Genomic DNA, 22,088 nt, shown 5'->3' with positions numbered 1-22,088 from the left:
AGGGGTGGGGGAAGGGGTGGGGGAAGGGGTGGGGAAGGGTGGGGGAAGGGGTGGGGGAAGGGGTGGGGGAAGGGGTGGGGAAAGGGGTGGGGGAAGGGGTGGGGGAAGGGGTGGGGGAAGGGGTGGGGGAAGGGGTGGGGGAAGGGGTGGGGAAGGGGGGGGGAAGGGGGGGGGAAGGGGGGGGGAAGGGGTGGGGGAAGGGGTGGGGGAAGGGGTGGGGGAAGGGGTGGGGGAAGGGGTGGGGGAAGGGGTGGGGGAAGGGGTGGGGGAAGGGGTGGGGGAAGGGGTGGGGGAAGGGGTGGGGAAGGGGTGGGGGAAGGGGTGGGGGAAGGGGTGGGGAAGGGGTGGGGGAAGGGGTGGGGGAAGGGGTGGGGGAAGGGGTGGGGGAAGGGGTGGGGGAAGGGGTGGGGAAGGGGTGGGGGAAGGGGTGGGGGAAGGGGTGGGGGAAGGGGTGGGGAAGGGGTGGGGGAAGGGGTGGGGGAAGGGGTGGGGGAAGGGGTGGGGGAAGGGGTGGGGGAAGGGGTGGGGGAAGGGGTGGGGGAAGGGGTGGGGGAAGGGGTGGGGGAAGAGGTGGGGGAAGGGTGGGAGGAGAGGTGGGAGGAGAGGTGGGAGGAGAGGTGGGAGGAGAGGTGGGAGGAGAGGTGGGAGGAGAGGTGGGAGGAGAGGTGGGAGGAGAGGTGGGAGGAGAGGTGGGAGGAGAGGTGGGAGGAGAGGTGGGAGGAGAGGTGGGAGGAGAGGTGGGAGGAGAGGTGGGAGGAGAGGTGGGAGGAGAGGTGGGAGGAGAGGTGGGAGGAGAGGTGGGAGGAGAGGTGGAGGAGAGGTGGGAGGAGAGGTGGGGAGGAGAGGTGGGAGGAGAGGTGGGAGGAGAGGTGAGGGAATAGATGAGCGTTATTGAAGCTGTCGTTATGGAAGAGATGAGAAAAGGAAGATGACCAGCACAATCAGAGGAAGCGGAGCAATGTGAGGAGTGAGAGGAGGGTGGAGGAATGGGGGAGGGGGAGGCTGGGGCCACTGAAAGAGCAGGAGGATCAGGGAGAGCATCAAGCGAGGAGGTGGGGGAAGGGGAGAGAGGGGAGGAGAGAGAGGGGAGGGGAGGAGAGAGGGAGGGAAGAGGAGGGGAGAGGGAGTCGCGGACCCGAGGCTGTGCAAACTGAAAGCGGCGTCCATTATTGCTACGGTCGGGAATGCTGCACACGGACTACAGCGCGTAGCTCGTCACGCAGAGTGGCACAGTCAGGCTGTAGCACGCAGGCTGTCACGCAGAGTGGCACAGTCAGGCTGTAGACACACTCCTGCCCAGGAGGAGCCTCTCTCTACTCGGCCATGAATCCGCTGCTTCTGTTGCTGCTGCTGCCCAGTTTATCCTTGATTCTCGTGTGCGCGACGGGTGAGTCGGTCTACGAATCCATCTTCCCCCCTCCTACACCCCGTGCTTTCCTCCATCTTCCTATTCCCTCCTCCACCCCCTTCGCTCCGATGTTCCCTCCTAATCCACCGTTTCCACAGATTCCACCGATCTCTCCTATCGGGTATACTTGAGCAGTACTCGACACCAGGTGATGATGCTCCTGATGACAATTGTTCGTGATGAGGGTCAAATAGGTTTCCTGCTCAAACGAGCATTCAGGAGTTGCTCATCTGTTTGCAGCCCTGCAGAGCCAGTGGCGGACATTCCGTATTCTTATGGCACAGCGGCAGAGGCTGGGAGATGGGCGTGATCGACTCATTCACCCACAACCAGAATTTTAACTCGCAACCTTCTGACTGGACGTCGCTCACCCAAACCGCTGAGCCACATGCGCGGGTGTGGTGTCTTGCCACGGTGATGATGTTGAGAGTGACGATGATGGGATCTTGTTGTGAAAATGAGCCAATTTCGCTTCAATGACATCGCATTGAAGAAGAGGTTACCCAATTTAATTATCTGATAACCTCACTGACGATCAGAGAGCATCGCTACGTATCAAAGTAAATACTCAACGATACCCCTTCCTGCGTCTCTCCGCATCATCTGACACGCCGACGTCTGCGCGTGAATGTTTAAACAGCATTAGTTTAATACAGTACAATGACATTCAATGTCTCGTCCGCAGTTAGCCTTGCTTAAACCAGATGACCCTATTTCCTATCAGATTTATCATATTGATAATGAAATGACCCTATTGATTGTGTTTTTCAATAATCACATGGGTTGCGGCAGACTGGATGAGGCATGTGACTCGTCACCATAGCTATGGTGGGAGCTCGGCTGGATGTTGATTTGCCGAGCGGAGAAAGAGTCTTGGATGGGTCGCTGACCCGGGTACGAATGTCAAACCGACCCCAGGAACAGGCCTACAGATTTTTTTAACATTTCTGTGCGGTCTTGGGGGTGGGAAACCCCTTTGTCCAGACCACATCATGGGGCAAGTTGGTGTTGACCCGTTGGGGATGCTGCAAGTCAAATACTGTAGGTCATCGAGACACCCACCCTCTGTGAGTGTCTGCATGACATGCACGCTGCCCTATGTGACGTCCTTACAACTGCCTGGTCCACGGGACGAGTTCCGCAGGATTGCGACGATGGCCTGGTGGCTTCACCTTCTTGGACGGGAGACCGCACCGATTGCAACAACTACCGGGACATCTCTCTCCTCAATGTTAGGCAGAAAAAGACGCTGGCAAGGATTGTTGAACATTGCTAGCCAGGCACGCCGAGGAGAGGCTGGCAGAGCCCCAATGTGGTTTCAGGCCAGGACGGTCCTTCATTGATGCCATATTCTCTGTCCATCTGCTACAGCAGAGGTGTCGGGAATTTCAGCAGGACCTACAGGTCCAGGTATAGCTGCGTAGCTGAGATTTGTAATCGTCCCCTGTTCACTTTTGGGTGCGACAGGGATGTCTGCTGGCTCCTACACTATTTAACATCCATTTTTGCCAAGTCGTTATAGACACTTTCTTATGTCTGTACCAAAGGAATTTCTCTACAGACGCAATGGGAAGCTGATTGATGCCCAGGTGAGGTACATGGATGGTCTTCTTGATCATACATACATCACACGCAAACGTATGCATCAAATGCGAGTATAAATACATCACACACATATCTATGAAGACATTACAAACGTAACACATGCGTGTACCAATAAATCAAACATACATCAAACCCACACGTTGCACCACACATACACATACACATGCATATACGCACACACCGTGTGTGCGTATATGCGGCTGTATATTTGTAATTTACATGTTCTCGCCGTGTCCGCTTGGATATTCTGCTGGGTCCTCCGGGTTTCCCACCCACATTTAGGAACATGGCTGCAATGCATTTCCACACGATACGCCACTTTATTGAGCTATCATTTGTAGCCAAGTCGCTTCTGAAAAAGAGCTACATAGCTCAAAAAGCCTTACGAATAAATAAAAAATAAATAAATATCACAAACATACTATATCATACATAACGTACACCACATGTGTACACGTCATACCTCAGTTAAGTTCATTTCAGTCCATTTATTATGGATAGCGCTGTGAGCCATGCGGCTCTTGACTCGGGTGCAACCGCAACAAACAAAAACATGAACAAGAAACATCTTAAAGTGGCTACACGCAACAGAAAAATCAAGGAAAAAAACAGCAAAGTCTTCCAGAAAAAGCACCGTATATGAATGCTGTGTGCAAAAATCCCAGTGGGATGCAAGTCAAACAATAACAACCACAAGACAATTTAGATTAAAGTTATCAGTCTAACTCTGTACTACAACAAACAAATATGGCTAAACCAAAACGTTTTCGAAATCACCAAAATAAAGCGATAAAAACAATGTAACAGTGATCATAGGAACTGTGATTCAAATTTAACAATAAACGATATACAAAACATGTACGACCAAACTTTGCAGCCATAGCTGGCAGCATGAGTCACTCCATAACAGCAGGAGTATCAGTAGGAGTATCAAAAGTTTTCAATGCACCTTTATAGATAAGCACACATTAATCAAAACTCAAGATCATACTTTGCAGCGGTCATCCGGAGCGATACATTTGATTTCAGGCCACTGAATAGCAGTGGCAGCTAGGAGTGTACAACTCCTATAGAGCAGTTTTGAGTGAAGATCTCACAAGTAGTGATCCAAGTTGCAATTTATTGGCGATAGCATTCCAGAACCTGGGGGCATCAATAGCAAAGGCCCTTCCTCCAGTATTTATACGGCAATAAGGAATGTGAAGCTGGTAAATGAGCGAAGACCTTAGGTCACATTTGTTCTTCGACACAGTGAGGAGATCCAGCAGGTAGTCTGCTGATTTTTTTGTAAAATAAATCAGATCTGATGCACCAGCCATCGATTATTAAGAGATGTTAAGTTTGACCCAATGTAGAGATTGCGGTGGTGGGTCCTATATGGGCAGTTCAATGCCTGCACAAGAGGCGTCACCACATTGTGCCAAGCTAGGTGTACTTTGAGGCAATTGCGTGAAGTGTAGAAGGCTCACTGGCAGGAGGTCGTGGGACGCCCAGGTGCCAAGGGTTGACTCACTGAAATGACCGGTCGATGCACCGTTTGCGCTCCCCACTGCACAAACTTTGTTTTATCCGCCCGGCGATCCGCTTGTTGTTGTGAGCAACGCTCCTCCACCCTCCGTTGTTGCTGGAGGGCTATTGCCTCCCAACTGCCCAATAGCGTCCTTCATGAGCCTCCTCCATAGAGGCCGATCTTGACACCGCTGGTACCGGTTATCGGCAATTCCATTCAGTTGCACATTCTCCTCTACCTCATCAGCTCCAACTCTTCTCTTGCCCGTGCTGCATCCATTTAAGCCCCCTCTGTCCGGCCAAACAAAAGCTGCTTGGTCATGCGGTGGCTGGGCATGCAGGCTACATAACCAAACCAACGCACCCTCGCCTACCGGAGAAGTTGACGAATGTGACTGTGTACAGATCTTTCACAAATCGCACACACACTCCCCACAGGAACCACAAAGACAAAAATATGCCCCGTATAGCCTTAACCAACTGTTGTGGTAAGTGATATTGGTAAGCACCTATGAAGGCCGGCACAGTACACGAGAGGGTGGGCAGCCAGGACTATGCTCGGTCGCCTTTGTCTCCCTCGTGGTGATGGGGTTGGGGGGGTGTAAAATAGGGTATTCATTTTTTGGGGGGGAGGGGGCAGTGGGAGTGCGACTTATCAATCCTTTTGCCCTCTCCTCGCCACACCCCCGATTCAATTCAAGAATCAATTATTTTTAAAATATGTTTCTCTGAAGGGTCTTTCTAACTGCAGTGGCCGTCCAGTGATGGGGGCGCTATCTTCTGAAGAAGGCCATCTGCAGATCGTGTATTTCTGAAGGAGCTGTCCATGCAGCGGGGGTGCTGAATTAAAACAATACGTCATATAGGTGCTCTGCTGTCATGACTGTGGTCACGATCCTATAGGCGATCATTGCATTGGGTGACTAGTGAATGTACGTCTCTGTATTGAGTGGCTTGTGAATTGCTGTGCACTGAATTGAGTGATTGAGGGATTATTGAATGGTTAGCCAAAAGCCGCTGCGAAATCTGGACTGCGTTCAAATCTTACAAAGGTCTGTGAGCTCGTCACACATTCAAAATATTAAACCTAGAATGGATCGTAGGCAGGCCAGTCTCTTTCAAAACAATGCAGATGTTCCTCTGAAGGGGTCCATGTTTTGCAACCATAGATATATGGGAGGACAATGGTGGCTGAGAAGACGCGGAGTTTTGTATGGCGTGATAGGCCAGTACATTTCCACAGCAATATGCAGCCAATCAAAGGACAATACCCATTGGCGAATTCAAAGTGAGACCTTTGCAGCCAAACCGGAGCTGGCCATAGGCATTGTGCACTGCCCAGATATGGAAACACCGCACCAGGTACTAAATGTAAATGTGAGTCCCCCGAGGGAAGGGCTCGGGATCGGACCGGGAGAGTGGGGAGCGGGGAGAAATGAGGGAGAGGAAATGGTGAACGTGAGGTGAGGGGAGAGTGGGGAGGGGTGGAAGGGTAAGAGGTGAGTGGGGGGTGAGGTGAAGTGAGAGGTGGTGCGAGATGTGGGTGGGTTGATGCGGCGGTGGAGCTGTGCGTCATTAACTCGGTTGCCATGGGCGACCCTTGGCAGCTCGAGTATTCATCAGCGACACTCATTGGCCGCATCATCTTCCCGCTCTTCCAACCTCCTCACCCCCCACTGATCGATTCGTCACGATTGGAGGTCACGATTCAAGTCAATATTTGATTATTTCGTCTTATTTTTAATCGCCTCGTTTGTGTTGCGATGTGTGCTGACTCGGCACAGTTTTACTTGTTTAATGTTAACTGTGGCAGCTCATTTGCGTAATCAAACTTAAAATGCGCGATTCCAAGGTTAGAATTTTATATTATATTAATCGATGACATCGTTACTCGCAAAGATTACTAAACTCTATATACATGTCAACGAAGTGGCTTAGCGCGGACCCAAATCGCCGAGTGGCAAAACACAAGCGGCCCTCTCGACTTGGTACTCGACAAGAGTGTAACGCGGTTCGTGAATTGAGCGAAGTTGTTCTTGAATGAGGTTGGGAAAAGGAGACGGTGATGATGATGGGAGGAGGAGGGAATGTTTCCAGTGTGGAGCAGTGCGAGAGAAGAAGTCGAAGTGAAGTGACCTGCACTGCGGTGAGCGGGTGAGTGGTTCACTGGGTGGGGTTGGGTGAATCTGAGATTTGTGGAGTTGTTGTGACCTCTCGTGTGGTGGTTGAAGAGTGTCGATGGGACCGCACAGTGTGATGAGTGGTCGAGTGAGTGAGTGGGCGCTTGAGTGCGCTGTTGTAGTAACCTTCGGTGTGGTGGATTCGGTGACGATGTCTGAAATTGACCGAGTCAACGAGAGGACTCAAGGAGAGAAACTCGCAGTAACCAACTGTGAATCTCGAAGAGCGTCAGAACTCGTCCGATTCCTCCAGTCTCAACACAGATTCTGGCCATGGCCATGGCGATAGAAGAGTGATACGGCGGCAACTGTTTGTTGTGTGCAGACCGAGATATGAGGTGGAAGTAATCACATGCGCGTTTGTTAATGCAGAGCATACGGGCACGGCGTAATGAATTAATTGGAGCTTAATTGGTGTTGATTGGAGAGGGGAGCGTGGAGGAGACTCCCCGTGCAACTCCGCGGCTGCGGGACGCGGGCGCTAATTAATCACGGCCCATTACGAGCGCGCTAATTGGGGCCGTTAATCAGGCGGGGGTGGGGCGCGAATCTTCAACACAAGACGAGGTCCCCCGGTGGTGAGCCTGACGACACAGCGCACAACAACAGCGCCTGCGAAGCCGAAGTGTGCGGTTGGGGCGAGTGCTGTTAGCGAGCGAGCACCTATCACGGTCATCACGGCGTAAGAGCGGTTGATGTGCCCTGAACTACACCCGGCCACCTTTGTCTCACCAGTGCAGATGTTTATTAATACGCTGCAAAATAAGTTCTGTTTTAAGGTTGAGTCTACCCAGAGGGTGCCCATAACCGGATGAGAATTGACACGTCACCGATGTTGGCCGTGAGCGGGAGGGGCCGGGTTCGTAGCGCAGCGCCAACCACTGCGCCACCGCTCCCCACGCAGCGCAGCGCCAACCACTGCGCCACCGCTCCCCACGCAGCGCTCACTCGCCGGGTGGCTGCGGATTCACGACGGGGATCGGCGGGCGGGGCTAGGGGGAGGGAGGCGGGCGGGGTGGGGGGAGGAGGGGAGAGGGTGCAGGGGTTGCCATGGTGACATCGTGGGGGGTCAGGTCGAGTGGGAGGGGAGGCCGAGGGTGTGTGGGCGAACACAGACAGAGGAGTCGTGTGTGTGGGTGCAGCAGTGAGTGCATTGTGATGTGTGTGTGTGCTGTGTTCTGCACAGTGATGTGTGTGTGTGTGCTGTGTTCTGCACAGTGATGTGTGTGTGCAGCAGTGAATGCATGGTGTGTGTGTGCTGCATTGAGTGCATTGTGTGTGTGTGTGCAGTGAGTGCATTGTGATGTGTGCTGTGTTCTGCACAGTGATATGTGTGTGTGTGTGTTGGGTGTATGTTGAATACGTTGTTCTGTTGTGTGTATTCTGTATATTGTTTGTATTGTATGTGTGCTGTGTGTACTGTGTGTATTGTACGTGTGCTGTGTGTGTACTGTGTGTATTGTATGGGCTGTGCGTGTACTGTGTGTGTTCTGTATGTGTACTGTGTGTGTTCTGTATGTGTACTGTGTGTGTTCTGTATGTGTACTGTGTGTGTTCTGTATGTGTACTGTGTGCGTGCTATCCACAGAGCCGAGTCGCGCTGTGGATGTGAATGGGTCTCGCCTCCTTTAACTGAGGCTGGTTTTCTTAAAGACAGACGACGCGGTGCTGTGACATTCCTGAATGTGGAATGCCGCCAAATCCTATCTCCCATGGGGAAATGGTGGCAGTGTACAAATCATAACAACGCCCTTCTTTTACCCAGAAAATTCTCACTGAGCCTGAGGACTGTGTGTCAGCAGGGGGGCCTACTACATTAGGATGCTTGGCCATGGATTCCATTGCTGAGAGAAAAAAACAACAACTTTGAGCGAAACCTCATAACCAATTATCAATTGTTGTGACGTTGCTCTCCAATACATTGTGGTGCTGAAGCAGTAGTTGGCACTTGTTCACGTGACAGACTTGTTAATTGGCTGTGCTGGGTGAAGGAGGGTTTACGGCAGTCATTTCACTGAGACGATCTGACCCACACGTCAATGATGAATCCATTGGGAGGAAACTGGAAAAGAACCCGCGCAGGCTGTGAATTGTAGTTGCCGTGGTGTTGTGCTGCACACCGTCGGTGGTGACGGTCGTGCACCCAATGGAGTGGAGGGGCGGGGTAGACAACTCTGGTAGGGGGGGGGGCAGCATGGGGGGAGTGGAGGGGCGGGGTAGACAACTCTGGTGGGGGGGGGGGGCAGCATGGGGGGAGTGGAGGGGCGGGGTAGACAACTCTGGTGGGGGGGGGCAGCATGGGGGGAGTGGAGGGGCGGGGTAGACAACTCTGGTGGGGGGGGGGCAGCATGGGGGGAGTGGAGGGGCGGGGTAGACAACTCTGGTGGGGGGGGGGGCAGCATGGGGGGAGTGGAGGGGCGGGGTAGACAACTCTGGTAGGGGGGGGGGCAGCATGGGGGGAGTGGAGGGGCGGGGTAGACAACTCTGGTGGGGGGGGGCAGCATGGGGGGAGTGGAGGGGCGGGGTAGACAACTCTGGTGGGGGGGGGGGCAGCATGGGGGGAGTGGAGGGGCGGGGTAGACAACTCTGGTGGGGGGGGGGCAGCATGGGGGGAGTGGAGGGGCGGGGTAGACAACTCTGGTGGGGGGGGGGGCAGCATGGGGGGAGTGGAGGGGCGGGGTAGACAACTCTGGTGGGGGGGCAGCATGGGGGGAGTGGAGGGGCGGGGTAGACAACTCTGGTGGGGGGGGGGGCAGCATGGGGGGAGTGGAGGGGCGGGGTAGACAACTCTGGTGGGGGGGCAGCATGGGGGGAGTGGAGGGGCGGGGTAGACAACTCTGGTGGGGGCGGGGGGCAGCATGGGGGAGTGGAGGGGCGGGGTAGACAACTCTGGTAGGGGGGGAGGCAGCATGGGGGGAGTGGAGGGGCGGGGTAGACAACTCTGGTGGGGGGGGGCAGCATGGGGGCAGTGGAGGGGCGGGGTAGACAACTCTGGTAGGGGGGGGGGCAGCATGGGGGAGTGGAGGGGCGGGGTAGACAACTCTGGTGGGGGGGGGGGGCAGCATGGGGGGAGTGGAGGGGCGGGGTAGACAACTCTGGTGGGGGGGGGGCAGCATGGGGGGAGTGGAGGGGCGGGGTAGACAACTCTGGTGGGGGGGGGCAGCATGGGGGGAGTGGAGGGGCGGGGTAGACAACTCTGGTGGGGGGGGGCAGCATGGGGGGAGTGGAGGGGCGGGGTAGACAACTCTGGTGGGGGGCAGCATGGGGGGAGTGGAGGGGCGGGGTAGACAACTCTGGTGGGGGGGGGGGGGCAGCATGGGGGGAGTGGAGGGGCGGGGTAGACAACTCTGGTGGGGGGGCAGCATGGGGGGAGTGGAGGGGCGGGGTAGACAACTGGTGGGGGGGCAGCATGGGGGGAGTGGAGGGGCGGGGTAGACAACTCTGGTGGGGGGGGGCAGCATGGGGGGAGTGGAGGGGTGGGGTAGACAACTCTGGTGGGGGGGGGGCAGCATGGGGGGAGTGGAGGGGCGGGGTAGACAACTCTGGTGGGGGGGCAGCATGGGGGGAGTGGAGGGGCGGGGTAGACAACTCTGGTGGGGGGGGGGGCAGCATGGGGGAAGTGGAGGGGCGGGGTAGACAACTCTGGGGGGGGGGGGCAGCATGGGGGGAGTGGAGGGGCGGGGTAGACAACTCTGGGGGGGGGGCAGCATGGGGGGAGTGGAGGGGCGGGGTAGACAACTCTGGGGGGGGGGCTGCATGGGGGAGTGGAGGGGCGGGGTAGACAACTCTGGTGGGGGGGGGGCAGCATGGGGGCAGTGGAGGGGCGGGGTAGACAACTCTGGTAGGGGGGGGGGCAGCATGGGGGGAGTGGAGGGGCGGGGTAGACAACTCTGGTAGGGGGGGGGGCAGCATGGGGGGAGTGGAGGGGCGGGGTAGACAACTCTGGTGGGGGGGGGGGCCAGCATGGGGGGAGTGGAGGGGCGGGGTAGACAACTCTGGTGGGGGGGGGCAGCATGGGGGGAGTGGAGGGGCGGGGTAGACAACTCTGGTGGGGGGGGCAGCATGGGGGGAGTGGAGGGGCGGGGTAGACAACTCTGGTGGGGGGGGGGGCAGCATGGGGGGAGTGGAGGGGCGGGGTAGACAACTCTGGTGGGGGGGCAGCATGGGGGGAGTGGAGGGGCGGGGTAGACAACTCTGGTGGGGGGGGGGCAGCATGGGGGGAGTGGAGGTGCGGGGTAGACAACTCTGGTGGGGGGGCAGCATGGTGGGAGTGGAGGGGCGGGGTAGACAACTGGTGGGGGGGCAGCATGGGGGGAGTGGAGGGGCGGGGTAGACAACTCTGGTGGGGGGGGGGCAGCATGGGGGGAGTGGAGGGGTGGGGTAGACAACTCTGGTGGGGGGGGGGCAGCATGGGGGGAGTGGAGGGGCGGGGTAGACAACTCTGGTGGGGGGGCAGCATGCGGGGAGTGGAGGGGCGGGGTAGACAACTCTGGTGGGGGGGGGGCAGCATGGGGGAAGTGGAGGGGCGGGGTAGACAACTCTGGGGGGGGGGGGCAGCATGGGGGGAGTGGAGGGGCGGGGTAGACAACTCTGGGGGGGGGGGGCAGCATGGGGGAAGTGGAGGGGCGGGGTAGACAACTCTGGGGGGGGGGGGGGCTGCATGGGGGAGTGGAGGGGCGAGATAGGACAACTTTGTTGGGGGGCTGCCCCCTGCTGTGTATTCTCCTCGCAGGGTTTGCGTCGCGTCCTGCAGAGGGGGCGACGCGGACTGGCAACAACGTGACGCTGAGACTCGGGGAGACGGCGATCCTGAGGTGGGAGGAGTCCATGTCTCCGTGCGTGCCTGTTCCTCCTCCTGTACGCCTGCTGATGTACTCACGCTAATGTACAGTATGTATAGATGGCGTGCCATCTGTTGAGGAAACGCGAAAGTCGATCCAGAGCCAGAGACCACTCAGGCGAACTGCTGAGGGATGGTGGCATTTGTATGCAGGCTGAGAATGGGTCCACAGGATTGGAAGGATGCCCTGGTGGTCCGCATTTTTAAGAAGAGGGGGGGGGGGGCGCACTGATTGAAACCAGCTACATCCAACGCAAATTGGCAGGCAGTGCTAGGAATACGTGATCATCTAAGCATCTGTGACGAGGAGAGAGGGTTCAGTGTAGGGTAATACACAGACTTGGAGTAATATTCCCACAATGATCCCCCGTGTAGCCTTAACAGACTGTTAGAGCAAGTGGTGTTAGCGAGCACGGCACACAAAGGGGGTGGGTGGCCAGCACCACGCTACATTCCCGCTCCCCAACCACGTGACCACAACCATGGCAGCCACAATATAACCACAACTAAAACAACCACAACCAAAGCCACAACTGCATCATAACCACATTACAACCATAACTACAATCACCACATCACACAGGTGTTACCTATATCTCTGTGTGACACTGCGTGTACATCACCGTGTGTACAGTGTCTCTGTGTGTACACTGCGTGTACATCACCGTGTGTACATCACCGTGTGTCACGGTGTCTCTGTGTGTGAACACTGTGTCTCTGTGTGTACACTGCGTGTACATCACCGTGTGTACATCACCGTGTGTCACGGTGTCTCTGTGTGTGTACACTGTGTCTCTGTGTGTACACGGTGTCTCTGTGTGTGCACGGTGTCTTTGTGTGTACACTGTGTCTCTGTGTGTGTCACGGTGTCTCTGTGTGTGTGTCACGGTGTCTCCATGTCGTCACGCAGGTGCTACCTGGAGGGCCACGTGGGCCGCGCCGCGTGGCTCAACCGCTCTATCATCGTGTTTGCCGGCTCTGACAAGTGGTCGAGCGATCCGCGTGTCACGCTGGTGGGGGTCGCCGGCGGGGGCGAGTACAGCCTGAGGGTCGCCCAGTTGACCCCCCGGGACGAGGGGACCTACACCTGCTCCGTGCAGACGCCCAGCAGCGGCCCCCATACCACTCACTACCACCTCATCGTGCAGGGTGAGCGCCCCCGCCTACAGACTCACCCCGCTCGCTGCGTGCGCACGCTGGAGGAGCCTGCGCGTGCAGGATGGGGGAGGGTGGGGCACGGGAATTGGAGGTTGGGAAAAGCAATCGGCAGCTGAGTGCTGTGGATGTGAGGTTAGGCAGCATGGGGAGGGCCGATTGCTGAGACAGAGACTGGGGAAGACCTACGGCCAGATGGTTGGATACTGTGAGGGCAGATCTATGGGTCTCCGTAGATCTCACCTGACTTAACATGCTTAACTGTACTCTGTGAGTCTGTGGATCTCTGTGCGAGTCTATGGGTGTCTCTGTGAGTAAAGAGCAGATGGTGGTGGGAGACTGTCAGGGGAGATCTTGAAGGTTGGTGTGTTTCTCTTGTGCAGCAGCTGCTGAATCTGTCGGGAGGGTAGAGAGCGTTGGTAGTGAGGTGTGGTGAAGGTGACATCAAAGGCTTTGTCCGTGATGACATCTTGATGATGATGTATATGTTGGACGCAGACCCGGGATTTGCCCCGTTAGCAGCACCGTCCTTGTGCTCTCTGATGACACATCGTGGCGCCAAGGGCAGGGGTCCTTCTTGCTGTGCCCCAGGAAGAGAGGGGGGAGAGGTGGGAGAGAGAGAGAGGGTAGAGGGACTGCCCTCTCCATCCCGCTCCATTCATCAGCGTCGCTTGGGATTCACAGCTGCATTCGTCACGCAATTGTGCGGCTCAACCTCGGCTCCGTGGCCCAGACTCGCACACGCCCCAACTCGTACACACTCACACACATTCACACTCGCACCTACACACTTTCACACATACACAACGACAGCTGTCATTCACCGTAAAGTGGTGGTGATGTCACCATGCCTCTTGTGCCAGGCTAGGTGCACTTTGAGACTATGTGAAGTGTGGAAAGCCTGCTGTCAGGTCACGGGACAGACCCAGGTGCTATGGGTTGACTGAGATTATTGAATCCTGTACACAAACTGTGCTTTCCACTGTGCCAACTTAATGCGTTTTAGTGTCTGGCGATTCACTCGTGAGCATTATTGCTGCACCCTCCGTTGTTGCTGGAGGGCGACTGCCTCCAACTGCCCAGTAGCATCCTTCACGAGCCTTCTCCACAGAGGCCGATCTCGACACCGCTGGTACCGGTCATCGACAAGTCCAATCAGCTCCACATCCTCCTGTACCGCATCACTCCATCTCTTCTCCAGGCCGAGCCATGCCCGTTTAGTCCCCTCTATCCGGTCATACAGAAGCTGCTTGGTAATGCTGTGGCTGGGCATGCGGGCTACAGGACCCAGCTAATGCAGCCTTGCCTGCTGGAGGAGCTCACTGTTGAAGGGATTGTGTCCAGATTTTTCAAGGATTTGTGAGCTCCTCACACGATCCAGTCTGGTTAAACCCAGGATGGATCGTGGGTAGGCCAGCCTGAATCTTTCAAAATGGTGCATATGTTCCTGCAATCATACAGATAGGAGGCCATAACTGTGGCAGAGACGTTTTCCCTGAAACTAATACTCTTTTCAGAATGGCACTGCCACATTGGGGTGTATGGCGAATTCCAATAATGAGAGTTTGGCTTCTTGTGGGAGGAAACTGGAGACCCTGGAGGAAATCCACAATGCACGGGAAGAGGTGACACTCAAATATCCGCGTGGATAGATTCAAGAATCCATTGCTGTGCTTCCACATGTTGGCCACCTCACGGCTGGCCCCAACCCAATGCCACCTGGCACTCCAAGCAGCCTCCTAATCCAGCATGACCTAGGCTCAGCCCTGGCATTGCACATTCTGAATCCCTTATCCGGGTGGGGGGGTAAACGTGCCATCGTGCCGCGCCCACTCTCTACGACTCTGCTGCAGTGCCGCCCAGGATCACGAACATCTCGGGGGACGTGACGGTGAACGAAGGTGCCAACGTGACCATCTCGTGCTGGGGAATGGGGCAGCCTGAGCCCAGCATTACCTGGAGGCACCTGTCTCCCGCCGGTGAGCGACTGAGCGGGCACCATGCTGTGTCCCGTGTCCCGTGAGGGTGTGTCGCCACGATGGCCGTGGTGTGTGTAGTGCGTGTTGTTGTAGTGTGTGTCGTGTGTGTGGTGTATTACCAGAGTGAGTGTAATGTTGAGTGAGTGTGTTGTGTGTGCAGTGCGTGTTGTTGTTGTGTAGTGCGTGGTGTTGTTGTTGTTGTGTGTGTTTAGTGCTTGTGGTGTCGTAGTGTGTTGCCGTAGCGTGCCGTATATAGTGAGTGTGGTGTTGTAGTGTGTTATGATACGGGGGTCGCTGATATATGTTGGGGTTAAGGACCAGAAAATTGCAACTTAAAATGAAATTATGTATAATGAGTAATATCCCTCCATAAGAATAATAGAAAATGGGGGGGATTGGGTCCAAAATAGGTACTGTACGTGTACAGTACCTATACGATACAACTGCCGGCAGTGGCAGAACACGCAGAACACTCAATTGACTTGGATAATGTTGAAGCTCTGTGCAAAACTAGTTACTACTGGCCAAGACTAGTTCGAGAATCTATCGAAATTGAGAGAAATAAAAATAATCGTAACCGCTCTGGTAGCTACAGGCGTAGTGCTGCTTGGAAGTGAATCATCAAGTGACAGACTGCTTAACTGCATGCCCATACAGGTCACCATACGTGCATGGTGGCTACCTGTGAGCAGACAATAACAGCTATTGCAATTTCTTGCACCCGAAAACGGCAGCATGTACATGCATGGTGTGCATGCATAATGTACATGCATATTATATGTTGATTACTCTATGAATAACCCAACCGGTAATGGATATATACTCTTTGGTTCTTTCGGTAAAGTCACGTAGAAATAAACTAAATTAAATAATAAAGTACGACGTTTCGATTGCAACACAAGCAACCGTCATCAGGTAGAACTAAATTTGAGAGAGACCAAACACAGACACGGAGACACACAGACAGACACACAAGCAGAGCGAGACAACACAGAGACACACAGAGAGAGACTCACAACATAGGCACACAGAGACCCAATGCCTGTGTCGAGGCCTTAAATAGAGAGAGAGGTTGGTCTGCTGGAGCAGCTGCTGGAGCAGAGAAATTAGCATGTCAATGAATCCACCCCGAAGCGACCGAGGGAAAGAAGATCGAATGGCCGGCCCTATGAGAGCCTGGTGAACTTTAGAGAGAGAAATAGGCAATGCAGCACAGAGAGTCGGCTAACACAGTTGACGCATAGCCTGGCTCATTACGATCTTCTTACCAAATTCTTAATTGAAAACCACTTTATGAGCATTTCGAAGCAGCCCTGTGCACTTTAAAAGGTTTCCTTTTTTTAAATAAAAGTTTTCGTGACATTTTTAAGCAATGCCACAAACATAAAAACTATTTTTAGTGTAAAAAACCACAAGATTTTAAACAACATTAAAAAATATATATTTTACCTTGAACTATAATTGCTACAATCTTACCTTGAATGGATGAGTGGCCCTTGATTGGCTTAATTGGAGAAGGTGTTTGGAGAGGATTAGGCCGATTACAATGAGCACTCGCAATGTACACCGTGAGAGAGACAGGATGCTGGGGATAGGTGCTGAGATGGCGGGTCATGCACGAAATACGACTCACAGCAGTGTTTATATACGAAGCTGAACTGACTCGAAAGCGACGTGTCGCTGTAACGACATAACGGTGCAGGTGTGGAGCAATGCAACGTTCGCTTCCTCAAAGTCGGCAACGTGAGTGCAAAACGACGTATATTATGGCGACGTATATCGGGGACCTCCTGTAGTGTGTATCGTGAGTGTGGAGTGAGTGTATAATAATACATTATTATAATTTATTGAAATATCGAGGAAAGCCACACAGTCGTAGGACTCATTTTCAAGTGGGTGCAGCTCCATTGGGTTTTCATTTTAAGCTGTTTGAGTTGTCTTTATTATGCACGGGAGAGTAAACTGGAGCACCCAGAGAAAACCCAAGCATATGAGGGGGCTACACGATATCCCCATACAGATGGAAACAGGTGCCGATTAGCCAACTTGCCATGCTGCCTTCTCCTGGTGAACCAGGGAGTTTCACAACATCTGTGCAGTGATCCCCCAACGCTCACCACCTCCACAGTGCTGGATTACAGGCCATATGCAGCGTAGCCACCACCACCACCGTCCGGCTATAGAGAGTGCGTCCGTGTCGCCTCCTGCAGCCAAGGATGACGAGTATGAGGGCGAGTTCCTGGAGATCGAGGGCATCTCGCGCGACCAGGCCGGCGAATACCAGTGCAGCGCCACCAACGACATTGCGTCCACAGACACGCGCAAAGTGCGCGTCACCGTCAACTGTGAGTGGCCGCCTCTGGAACCTATTCACTCATTCATCCACTCAGGTGATCACTTGCGAACTGCACTTGCCCCAACAGTCTGTTGAGGCTACACAGGGATCGTTGTCTTTACAGATCCCCCGTCGGGACTGGAGGTGCGCAGCAATGGCATGTTGGTGGGCCGCTTGGGTTCTCTGCGATGTGAGGCCGCTGCCGTGCCCCTGCCATCGTTTCTGTGGTTCAAGGAGAACAAGAGGTGACGAAACCCCCCGCCCAGCCCCATCTCCACTCCTAGCCCTGACTCCACTCCCAGCCCCGACTCCACTCCCAGCCCCATCTCCATTCCCAGCCCCGACTCCACTCCCAGCCCCATCTCCACTCCCAGCCTCATCTCCACTCCCAGCCCCGACTCCACTCCCAGCCCCATCTCCACTCCCAGCCCCGACTCCACTCCCAGCCCCGACTCCACTCCCAGCCCCGACTCCACTCCCAGCCCCATCTCCACTCCCAGCCCCGACTCCACTCCCAGCCCCGACTCCACTCCCAGCCCCATCTCCACTCCCAGCCCCATCTCCATTCCCAGCCCCGACTCCACTCCCAGCCCCATCTCCACTCCCAGCTCGACTCCACTCCCAGCCCCGACTCCACTCCCAGCCCCGACTCCACTCCCAGCCCCGACTCCACTCCCAGCCCCATCTCCATTCCCAGCCCCATCTCCACTCCCAGCCCCATCTCCACTCCCAGCTCCGACTCCACTCCCAGCCCCGACTCCACTCCCAGCCCCGACTCCACTCCCAGCCCCGACTCCACTCCCAGCCTCATCTCCACTCCCAGCCCCATCTCCACTCCCAGCCCCATCTCCACTCCCAGCCCCATCTCCACTCCTAGCCCTGACTCCACTCCCAGCCCCGACTCCACTCCCAGCCCCGACTCCACTCCCAGCCCCGACTCCACTCCCAGCCCGACTCCACTCCCAGCCCCGATCTCCACTCCCAGCCCCATCTCCACTCCCAGCCCCGACTCCACTCCCAGCCCCATCTCCACTCCCAGCCCCATCTCCACTCCCAGCCCCATCTCCACTCCCAGCCCCATCTCCACTCCCAGCCCCATCTCCACTCCCAGCTCCGACTCCACTCCCAGCCCGATCTCCACTCCCAGCCCCATCTCCACTCCCAGCCCCATCTCCACTCCCAGCCCCGATCTCCACTCCCAGCCCCATCTCCACTCCCAGCCCCATCTCCACTCCCAGCCCCATCTCCACTCCCAGCCCCATCTCCACTCCCAGCCCCATCTCCACTCCCAGCCCCATCTCCACTCCCAGCCCCGACTCCACTCCCAGCCCCGACTCCACTCCCAGCCCCATCTCCACTCCCAGCCCCATCTCCACTCCCAGCCCCATCTCCACTCCCAGCCCCATCTCCACTCCCAGCCCCATCTCCACTCCCAGCCCCGACTCCACTCCCAGCCCCATCTCCACTCTCAGCCCCTTTCTCTGCACCACATTGTGACCACGTGTACCATCTCAGCAGCAGCAATGCAGGAGTCAGGAAGGGGACATAGCAGGCGAGTGGTTGTCATGGGAGCGAGTGGTTGTCATGGGAGCGAGTGGTTGTCATGGGAGCGAGTGGAGTAACCAGCCGCCTGGCCTTGTGAGTCTCGTGCAGGCTGCAAGATGGCGTTAGCGGGGTGAGCATCCGCACGGAGGGCCGCCGATCCACTCTCTCCTTCCACAACGTCACCGAGCTCCACTATGGCAACTACACCTGCCAGGCCAACAATCCCCTGGGGCTCAGCACCGTCAGTCTGCTGGCCACACGTGCGTACACTCCCTATGATGCTTTCACGATTATCATCATTATTATGATGCTTTCTTAGCTAGAAAAACCTCAACTTTTTCAGTTTTGTCCTGCAAAGCTTTTAAAGTGGAGCAAGACGATTGCTTCGTGTATAGCAATCGCAAATGCTGTGACGATTGCAGTAATTAGCGTTGTTACTTTCCAATCTCGACAAATTTGCACCGTGATGCCGGTGCACGCTCGAGGGCTGCGATGAATGGCCTCGTGGCTTAATTAACGCCGCAGTAAACAAAGCAGACGGCGCGTCGCGTTGACGGCCAAACCAGACTGCGGCGTTAACAAAGGTTGAGCTGCCGGATGAGAACCGCACAACAGCAGCAAAGGAGCTCTCTCCGTGTGCTCACTGAGAACGCTCCTCACAACCGCCGAGCGACTTGACGCATGCTGCTCGCAGCCAGCAGAGGCACAACTCGCATCCATCTTGCCTTGCGTGTCATGTGACCACCTCACTGCATGGACAAGCTCCTCAGCCTTGTCCAGACCACCAGCTCACAAGCTGAATGTGTGGCATTTGTCAGCGCTCTCTCTGTTACGTGGAACATGTTTCACAATCATCTGGCTTGTGCAGCATGTTACCACTTTATATCGATGAGGACTTGGTCTACCAGATGGTTTCGTCTCATCCAGACTGTGTTCACTCACCACACTCACCACAGTCTTCACTTGCCAGTGTTCACTCACCGCACTGCAGGTCACAACACTCACTCACCACAGGGTTCACTCACCACAGTGTTCACTTACCACAGCGTTTACTCACCACAGTGTTCACTCACCACAAGGTCCACTCACCACAGGGTTCACTCACCACACTGCAGGTCACAAAACTCACTCACCACACTCACCACAGTGTTCACTTACCACAGGGTTCACTCACCACAGGGTTCACTTACCACAGGGTTCACTCAGCACACTGCAGGTCACCTCACTTCTGTTTCTGCTTTCCCCTCGCGCTGCGTCACTCTTCAGTTGTCTGCCATTGCTCCTCTTACTACTCCTACAACTTGGCTCAAGTCAAGCAATGTGTCATCTCTTATCTATTATTGATGATGGTGCTGTTTGGTACTGGCTTATTGATGTGTTGGGCCTGTGCTCGAAAATAATAAAAAATATTGATAACAAATATAAGAATATATATTTAAGTAAAGTGGTATAACGGTCGACATCGAGAGCCGCACGGTGGTGGGTTGCCAAGGCCGCCACCTCGGCAATAGAAACGTGCCCATCCCGAGGAATAGTCCGGTGAATAATAATAATAATAAATAAATAATGCAGCTGCAATGCCAGACGCGACAGCGGTTAGGGCACGGACGTAGCAGTGCGGGGCTTGCGGCGTGTGCATCTCTCACGTTCTCCTGTCTCTGTCCTCCCTCCCCTGCCACCCTCCCTTCCACTCATAGGAAGTCATTCTCCCAGTTACCCCACTCCCATTCAAGGTCAGTAAGCGAGCGAGCGTCCCGGTCAGGTGCACGTGCGTCCGCGCACGTGCCGTGTGACGCGCACCCATCCGACCCCCCCCCCCCTTCCCGTGCTAGATACAGGCCGCCCATCGCGCGTGCACGGGGTGACCGCGTCTACGACCAACGTGGCCAGGCAAGGCGCGTGGGGTCACCGGCCGGGTGCGATCTCGTGCGTGCGTGCGTAAGCAGGTGACAGCTACGCCCAGGAGGACCCCAGTTCAAGCGGACCCCAGTCTCCAGCCCGGGCCGTCGCGGGCCTGGCTCTGGTCCTGGCTGCGAGCGCCGCTCTCTCACTCTCTGCGCAGTGAATGGCGCAATCGCCGGGCTGCTCGGCCGCTTTTAACATCGCTCGTCGTCGTCGTGTCCTGGGGCCCGGTCTCTTCGGCCGTGCCGCGGTCGCCGTGGAGAAGGTGCGGTGGAGCCCCGCGTGGCCGGGAGTCGTGGTGACTTCTCGCACCGTGGGCTCTGCGTGTGAGCGTCGGGCCACCGTGGACTGCGACTGGAAACTAAAACGAGAATGTTTCTGTCTCGCTTATCTAACGTATCATCGTGTGGAGCTAACGATGGTTAATGACGGAGTCTAAAGGGAATGTGTTCGTGTCTAGGTGACATGGGTTTTGGTCACGATGCCATCTATGTTTTTGTGAGGTGTACAGCACTAAATGTGTGTTAGACAGACGGGGGAGGGGTTTGTGTGTATGTGCCTGTAAATGTTCACGATGTGTGCTGAGCAGCTTTGTACATAATAACGTTTATAGAATGATGTAATTTTTCTGTGAAAAAAACAATATTTTTCAAGCTTAACCTTAAATGTGATTTGTCACTCCGGTTTCCCTTGAGGGACAGTGCCAATGGACAGAGCAAGCGAGCCAGGTGTGAATTTGACTGTGTTGTTGATGTGCGACGTTGGTCTAGGATCAGGGTGAGGTTTGTGTCCAATTTCCAGTGGGGGGAGGATAAAAAAATGTCGGCTTTTACCAACCCGCACTGCCTGGCGTGGGGAAGTATGTTCAAACAATCACCATGGCCAGAACGGCGTGAGGAGGCCTGCATCCAACGATAGATTGACAACCTGAGAACCCTAATCATGTAACGCATAATGCGCCATATTGCCTTAATGTGTTATATGTAATCTTGACTTGAAGCTTTCGTGACTGCAGGAATCCATACTCTTTGCTTCTTTCGGTAAAGTCACGTGACATTGCCGAAAGAACCAGAGAGTTTGTGTTCTATGCACTTTGAAATAATAACGATGCGTTTTCTCTTGGGGAGACCAACTGAGTCGCAAAACTCGTTTTCAGGGTGGCACTGCCACATTGCGGTGTATGGCGAATTCCAATGAGAGTTTGGCTTCCTGTGTGAGGAAACTGGAGAAAACCCACAATGCATAGCGGTGGGTGACACTCAAACCTCCCACTGGATACATTCAAGAATATATTTCTGTGCTTCCACCTGCTGGCCACCAGATAATAACTGGGTAAAAATATGGCAAGGAGGTAACAAGGAGGAAAATAACGCATAAATGCATTCGAAACCGCTATCTAGCGTTTCCCAGGATTTAACAAAAAAAATAATATTCGTCGTAGTTATGATGGATAAGAACCGATGTAACATGTGGTATCGATGTTTAACATTTTGTTTTCTTTTCTGTACTTATTTCAAATGTAACCATGCTAAGATTGTGATACGACGCGCACGTTGGAAAAAAAATTAACAACCGAAACACGAGGGCGGTTGATGGGTTCATAACGGGAAAAAAGGGGCATTTACTTTGT

At 55.0% G+C, this 22,088-nt stretch overlaps 1 protein-coding gene across 2 annotated transcripts in view; it reads left to right on the top strand.

Moving 5' to 3' along the window:
- The first annotated feature begins 1,116 nt into the window (after positions 1–1,116).
- LOC133358615 (limbic system-associated membrane protein-like) overlaps positions 1,117–22,088 on the top strand; it is a 23,362-nt gene continuing 2,390 nt past the window's right edge. Inside the window, exons 1-9 of one of the 2 annotated variants that reach the window (XM_061577002.1) lie at positions 1,117–1,387; positions 11,435–11,516; positions 12,453–12,691; positions 14,551–14,676; positions 16,887–17,021; positions 17,136–17,256; positions 18,665–18,816; positions 20,254–20,289; positions 20,503–22,088. The exon at positions 20,503–22,088 is cut by the window's right edge and continues 2,390 nt beyond it. In XM_061577002.1, coding sequence (XP_061432986.1) covers positions 1,324–1,387; positions 11,435–11,516; positions 12,453–12,691; positions 14,551–14,676; positions 16,887–17,021; positions 17,136–17,256; positions 18,665–18,816; positions 20,254–20,289; positions 20,503–20,621 — 1,074 coding nt within the window. In that variant the 5' untranslated portion in view covers positions 1,117–1,323 and the 3' untranslated portion in view covers positions 20,622–22,088. The remainder of the gene's footprint in view (positions 1,388–11,434; positions 11,517–12,452; positions 12,692–14,550; positions 14,677–16,886; positions 17,022–17,135; positions 17,257–18,664; positions 18,817–20,253; positions 20,290–20,502) is intronic. The other variant, XM_061577003.1, reaches the window with a different exon arrangement.

Source organism: Lethenteron reissneri, chromosome 62 (genome assembly GCF_015708825.2).
Source record: "Lethenteron reissneri isolate LAM-NWPU_2019-01 chromosome 62, ASM1570882v1, whole genome shotgun sequence".
NCBI lineage: Eukaryota > Metazoa > Chordata > Hyperoartia > Petromyzontiformes > Petromyzontidae > Lethenteron > Lethenteron reissneri.
This window is presented reverse-complemented; position numbering and strand designations above follow the sequence as displayed.